General features: G+C 40.1%; 2 protein-coding genes across 2 annotated transcripts in view; both read left to right on the forward strand.

Moving 5' to 3' along the window:
• Positions 1-7,500, forward strand: part of LOC138022204 (organic cation/carnitine transporter 2-like) — a 205,840-nt gene that overhangs the window by 8,018 nt on the left and 190,322 nt on the right. The window lies entirely within an intron of this gene.
• LOC138020408 (deleted in malignant brain tumors 1 protein-like) overlaps positions 1,254-7,500 on the forward strand; it is a 55,039-nt gene continuing 48,792 nt past the window's right edge. Inside the window, exons 1-2 of the mRNA XM_068867399.1 lie at positions 1,254-1,334; positions 3,256-3,404. Coding sequence (XP_068723500.1) covers positions 1,262-1,334; positions 3,256-3,404 — 222 coding nt within the window. The 5' untranslated portion in view covers positions 1,254-1,261. The remainder of the gene's footprint in view (positions 1,335-3,255; positions 3,405-7,500) is intronic.

A 7,500-nucleotide genomic window follows, 5' to 3' on the forward strand; every position in this document is an offset into this window, starting at 1 on the left:
TTGTTTCAAGAATATATGTAACAAGTTACAACATAGGAGACCACACTAAGGCATCAGAATTTTAAACAGCAATGAAATGTACAAACAAAAATCGTACATTTTATTAAAATTGCATTTTAAAAGGACACAACAGATTTGAGAGTATTTTTAGCAGTAATTTCAGCTGGCTGTGTTTTATATATCAAGACAGTGTGGTCAAACTGTCCCGTTAGTATGAAGACTTAAATGTGTGCCCGTCTATGTTATAAAATAGGGTGACCCACCCCCTAAGGGTAGATTTCTCAAGTAAGTTGAGGGGGGGTCTTAATTAAATTTCACAAATTCGATAATGAATAAATAAACATTTTCCAAATAGACAGATGCCACGCCTTTGACTATCCATAATGTCTAAATATTGCATCAACATAAACACATGCTTTAACTTATTTAGAATGTCAACATATGATAGATTGAAACAATCGCTCATGCACAGAAGTCACAAACCACGTTGTGAGCTTTGCCAATAAAACATTTGCATTTAAGAGGTCCCGCAGACATGCCAGGTGTTCTTCTTGATTTAAACAGCGAGAGGGTTTCTAGGTCTACAGTTTCTAGCTGAGGAATGCCACATACTTCTGTTTCATAGTTGTCATCAATGGGTTCACCTCCCAAAGACCGAAAAATTATACAGGTTCGGGTCCTACGGCTTTCTGAGGCAATCAATCTTCTTCTCCCCCTTTTTTTTCTGTTCCTTCTTTTTTCTTGATTTGGATGCTTAGATTTGGCACCAATAGGAAATGTCGCTTTATATTTAGCCATCACCCTATCCAGGTCTTCTACAAGATGCAGAACGTTTAAACCGACTTGAGACTTTATTGAATGACGTTGTTCAGCATTAAAATTGTGTAAACAGCTGAGGCCAGTCTTCAGTGTTTTTCTAACTTGGTTACGACAATTGCCCAGTCCCTTAGATTCATTGTCCCCCGAAGAAGAACCCGAGATACGGTTCGAAAATTTGGGGAAACCTTTTTTAAGTTTAGATCAGTTTTTAAGCCCCTTTTGTAAGCAATTTTATACATTTATGAACACTGATCGCCAAAAGAGCAACATTTCACTTCCTTCTTACCTTTAGCTCCCCTGAAAAAACCAAAGAGAAGAAAAAGGATGACCATGAGCTGGAAAATCCCAGTGATTTCAGTGACCCATCTGCGGAACAGAAAGAAGAACGGCTTCTTAACATCGATGAGGAAATTGCTGATGATGACGACAAGAGATAGCTAAAATGGAGACTAAGGCATCCGAATACACTTTCTTGTCACAATGTCTACGCTCCCTCGTTTACGTTGACAAATCAAGTAAAGTATATTTTGTACCCTTGTAGGATGTGGGCACGTATAGATGGACCCATGGAAATGTCACTGTTTGTTTTGTTGTCAGTCAGTTCTTGCTTTGGGGATTCTTCTCGGAATTACACTGTACAATACAATACATACTTAATTGACCACTCCCCATAGGGGCTTTTCAGGGCCAATGAAACACAATGAACGAAACGAAACAACAACAACTGTTAAGAATCCCAACTGGCCAGAAGCAAACCAGTTGGCTATTTACAAGTGCAGCTGAGAAGTTGAACCAGGGAGTACCAGGATCAAACTCAAGTGGGTGGTTAGAGGGCGTCTTGAAACCGGGATCTCCAGATCTCAGGGCAAGTGCCCCAACCACTAGACTGCATTGCTTCCTGCAGGCCGCGCTGCCTCCTTGCTTACCAAGCTTTCCATTCTTTTAGAATATCTCCTATGGCTGTCTGCCAAACACGTCATTATTGTTCAGGGGCACCCAACGATAATCGGTGGTAAAATATGTGTTCGGGAGAGTCAAAGTGTTCTACGAATTTCGGTTCTACGTTGCCAGACAGCTACAGATTTCTTTACTAAAACATCACCTAAAAGATTCGCAACCAGAAAAAAAAGTCGTCCCTTTCGGTTTCAGAAGGGATATTTTTGTAATTTTGGGCTCTTAAAAACGTCACCTAGCAGTTTCAGGTGAGCAAATAGTTCGGATGGAAGTTTCTTAGAAGGTAACGTTCAGCTAGCGATTTCTAAAATGAAATTAGCATTCCATAAAGGTTTCGGACACTTCAATTTTTAGCTAGGATATCCGAACAGATCAAATTCTTCTAGGTGATAAATACATCTCTTTGGACAGTCTTTGCACGTTACAAGGAGCCTAGAAATGTGTCTCAAAGGCTTTTGGCTTAATTTGCTCGTTGGGTGTCCTTGATTGTTGGCAAACGGTCTCTTTGGCCAACTCTTAGGAAAATCTTGCATCCGAAGATGGATTGCATTGGGCTAACATTGTTAATTACGCTTGTTTGGCCTGAACTCTTTTCAATCAAATATTCTCGTCAACGTTTTCTCACATATCACGGTGCTGGGACTTGTACCCAGCTTTCCAACATTAGCAAACTTTAAATTGGAGGACAACTACCACTGCAAACTGCGACTGCAAGTTTTGCGTCTCTTTTTAGCTTCTTCTGTTCGTCCACTAGTAATCTGGAATGTATCTATGTCTCTAGAAATTAATTGTGAACGATGGGCACCTATCAATTGGCACTAAACAAGTGTTGGCCGAGGCTTAACACACTCCCAAAACATGGATCTCTCAGGTGTGAAAGAATAATTAGCAATAATTATTAATTGGCAACATCAATAAGTAATCAGGTGTAATAATTATTAATAATTATTAGTATTAATTAAAATATAGTGATAATTAATAATTCATCTAATAATGGCCCGCTCTAATCACCTGGAAGAGCGCCGCTTCACGAGTTTTCGTGTGTAAAGTGTGCATAAGGCCCCCCTCAACAATTTCCCTAAGGTCCATGATCTCAGAGGACAGCACCACAGTCAGACTAATTAGCTGAGAGTCGATTTTGACAAGGGAAGAAAACGGGAGTACTTAGAAAAATTCTGAACCTTGAAGTGAGATTGAGAATTGATTGAATTTATCCCCTGCACTATTGTAGATTTGATTGCAACTATTTCCGCATGACTCATCAATGCATACAGCATGGGGTATGTTCCCTGATAATAATCTTTCCAGGTATCCACCCCATCCAACGGGACCTTATCTTGGTGAACGAACAGATGGAAGCAGGGGTTTTCCTTTGAACAAACTATACATCTATTACCACCTTGACATAAAGGTTATACTTTTAGTAACTCACACTGATTATATAAATGTAGCATAATTACCTTGTGTTTTGTTGCATTATAGAGCTGGAGTCATTTAAGGATCTTCTAAATGCCAGTCATATTGGGAAGTTGACTGACACTGAACGGGTTCACCTTGTGTATGTGCTACAAAGCGAGTTCTTTGCCAAAGCCAGTGCTGAGTTCGTAAATATCAGCAATGCTTATGCACAGGCAAGTTCCCAAATGTCTATGTTCATCAAAATAGATCTTTTTTTTTTTTCTTCTTATTTTGAAAGCTACTGAGATAGGAATAGTTAACAATCACATTGGGCGTAGACAGATCACTTCACCAGGGAACTTCACCCCTGCTCGTGGCAAAAAGGCTGTGGGGTCTTTAAACATCCCAAAAAGGGATTCCTAGGATATAAACGATTCCTAAGCGTTTTTAGAGCTAACGGCGGCTGGACGTGCTCGTTGTGTCCTCCGTCGTTTTGGCCTTATTTCGCTTTGTGGGGTTCTCTTAAGTGAAAATGCTCAGTTCATAACATTGAGTTTACAATGTGTGCCAAGATTACCGAAGATTTCTGGCCGTGCTGTCCTACTTAAAACTCCAGCGTTATTACAATCAAATCATGGAATTTCTGTTCTATCTTTGCCGTTCGACTCAAGAGTACCATTGGCCGCCTATTTCGCTCTTTGCTGCGACGTCTCACCCAATCCTGGCCCTACTATTCGTCGGACCTATTCTAGATCTCAGCTTTTGGACGTTGGAAATTCTACGGCCTGCTTTAATTCGCGAAATATTGATAATTTTATAACTGGTTGTCTTCTCGTTCATGTCATGCGAATTTGCATATCTCAAACTCCACGTTCAATCAAAACAATGGCCGACACCTACCTGTACGGATCACATCACGCAATGATTGCGATTGTTCAACCAAGGGCAGTAGGATTTGTGCGGGTCTTGATCGCTCTATCATGGGCAGTAGGACGTCGTCCAATATTATTAACTTCAACACTGAAAAGGATTTGTATACTGGTGTGCCTCGTTCTACTTCCTTGGCATTATGCTCAATGAACAACCAGTCCATAAGGAATAAAATAGCGGACTTTGTGGATTATGTCTCTGAATATAAGTTTGATCTAGTCGCTATTACTGAGACATGGTTGACTTCGAATGATGATTCTCTCAGAGCCCAACTTTGCCCTAATGGATATAGATTCTTTGGTAAACCTCGTAAGGACGGTCTTGGCGGTGGAACAACGATCTTATTCAATGACTCCTTGAAAGTGTCTTTCTCTCTCAATCTGGTCACACTGAGTCATTAGAATACGCTGAGTGGGTAGTCTCCTCTGGTGCTGGCCTTGATCTTAGAATTGTCATCATATATCGACAGCCTTACTCACAGAAAACCACAGGGTACCCATGAGCGTATTTTTTCGGGACTTTTCTGATTACGTGGAATCTGTTATTCTTTCAAAGAAGCACGTGGCCATCGTAGGTGATTTTAACATCCACATTGACGTCCCTGACGACCCAGATGCTACAAAATTCCTGGACTTGATTTATTCACTTGGCCTCCAGCAACATGTGAATAAGCCCTCTCATATTCACAGACACACCTTGGATCTTGTCATTACACTCAAAACAAGCCATCTAATACAGAACTCGCCTGTTATCGGCCAGTTTTTCTCTGATCATGCATCTGTGATATGTCATCTGCATGAGAATACGAAGACCAATCGCAAGAATCAAGAGGGTAATTTACAGGAAGCTAAGATCAGTTGACATTGACCAGCTTCGTGACGACTTATCTTTGTCTAGACTGTGCAGTGTAGAACACGCCCATTGTAGTCATGCTACTGATCTTGATGATTTGGTTGACGAATATTAAGAAACGCTGTCGAGGCTGATTGACCATCATGCACCAATAAAGGAAAAGGTTATCAGAACGAGGTCCCAAGTTCCTTGGTATAACGAAGAGATTGCTAAGGCCGAAAGAGAACGCTGCAAAGCAGAAAAGGTATGCATGGTGGAGATCGGGACACAAATCTGACTTTGCTATCTTTATAAAGAAAAAGAACCATGCGACATACATTATTAATAAAGTTCGGAAAGCTTTTTATTCGGAGTTTTTAGATAGCAATAGTGAAGATCAGAGAAAGCTGTTTAGGAATATGAAAAAGCTCCTCGCCCCAAGTCAGCGTTTGTTGTTCCCTGACTGTGATGATCATCAATCTCTCGTCAATGATACAGGTGAATTCTTCTGCCATAAAATTCACAACATCAGATCAGCATTGGACTCTTCTGAAATTGCTCTAGAGGAGAAGGCCGACATTAAAAGGAATGGTGGGATACATTTTGCACCATCCCAGCACAGTAGGATTGAATGGTTTGCGTTTGATGAATACGAAAGGACATATGCATACAGTACATTATCAAAAACATGCCAGAAATCGGCATAAACTGCAAATATTATATAATTATTAAATAAAAGTCACAAATTGGACCTTCCTTCTGCATGAATTTTTTCTCTTTTACCTTCTTCTTTTTGCGTGAAATTTGTTTTCTTGGCATTTTCCCTTGCATATTTTTTTTTTTAGGGTTTCCACCCCACCCCCCCCCCCCCCATCACTTTTCTAATGGTCCGTCCCTAAAAAGACTTGTAGCCTCGATCCCATGCCGACATCGATGGTAGTAGCTTGCTTGGATGAACTTTTACCTACAATAACATGCATTTTAAATTCTTCTCTTGCACTGGGTCATTTTCCATTAAAATGGAAGGATGCTCTTGTAGATCCGCGCTTCAAATCTGGGAAAGACATATCATACCCCAACCTCCGCCCCGTTAGCAACTTACAGTATATTTCAAAGCTAACCGAGCGTGCTGTTTACGATCAGACCCACGACCACATGTTGCAATATGAGCTATACCCCCTACTACAATCTGCCTACAGGGTTGGTCATAGCACAGAAACTGCACTACGTATAAAGTACAAAATGATGTTTTGCTCAACATGGACCTATCGAGGGTTACGCTGCTAGTACTTCTTGATTTAAGTGCCGCCTTTGATACGGTAGACCATCAGGTGTTACTGAGACGGCTGGAGTCTAGCTTTGGAATAACTGGAACTGCGCTAAGCTGGTTTTCATCGTACCTGTCACAAAGATCACAGTGCATCTGCTATGAGGGCTATACATCTAAGACGTTTCACTTACTCCACGGAGTGCCTAGGGCCCCTCCTATTCACTGTGTATGCAAGCAAACTGTTTGAAGTCATCAAGTTCTATCTACCTGAAGTACACGCTTATGCAGACGACGCACAGTTATCTTTATCATTTCAACCAAACTCGGAGGCGGACCAAGTGGAGGCAGTCATTGTAATGGAGAGGTGCATCGCAAGCATCAGAAACTGGATGAAATTGGATAAGCTTAAGTTGAACTCAGATAATTAAAACGGACTGGGCTATGAAGCCACTCAGTTGTAAGCAGGTCATTGGACTGATGAATGAAAGAAATGTAACTTTCGTCTGTAACCCTCACTTCATTATACATTTCTTTCCTTCTAAGCATTCTGCAAGCAATCTCCAACACTAAGGTTGAGGGTTAGGGTTAGTGTTAATTTAAGGAGAACACTTTGTGGCGTTAATTGTCAGTGTTGCGAGATACGAGTGATAGTGAAGTTTGAGAGGAGAGCATTATAAAATGTGTATGTGTAATCAAATAGTGACGAGTGAAATTAGGGAATAATTTGACATGTGTTTTGTCCAAAATCAAATAAGAAATTATTTGATTTTGGACAAAAACGCAAGTGAAATTATTCCCTAATTTCACGAGTATACCATTTGATTACCTATTAATATCATGGGGTGACAAATTACATTCATAAGACGCGGGAATTTTCTAACCTGTTCACCATTTTGGCACCATTACCATGGCAACACTGTAATTTCACATGTGAAATTATAATTTAACGCTGACATTTCGCCCCAAAATTAAGGAGTAATTTGTCACCCATGGTATTATACACCGTATTGCACGGCGGCACGAAGATGTGAATTTTATTTCGAGTGGTAAAATAATGTTTTTAACACGAGAAATTAAAATTTGTATCTTCAAGCCACTGTGTATTTTTTTTTTAATATATATAGACAGGAGTGTTTTACTCACTATTTTTCTTTCTAACACACGAGCACAAACTTTTCGCAAATTCTTGCAGCTTTGCGACAGGAATTTCTTCAATTTTCGCATTTCTTTTTCACTTGCAAGAAACTCCTTGAATAATTTTAAGTTGTGTGAAGTTTATTCTTCGTGTTAGCATTTTC

This window comes from Montipora capricornis, chromosome 10, assembly GCF_036669925.1.
Source record: "Montipora capricornis isolate CH-2021 chromosome 10, ASM3666992v2, whole genome shotgun sequence".
In the NCBI taxonomy this organism is placed as follows: domain Eukaryota; kingdom Metazoa; phylum Cnidaria; class Anthozoa; order Scleractinia; family Acroporidae; genus Montipora; species Montipora capricornis.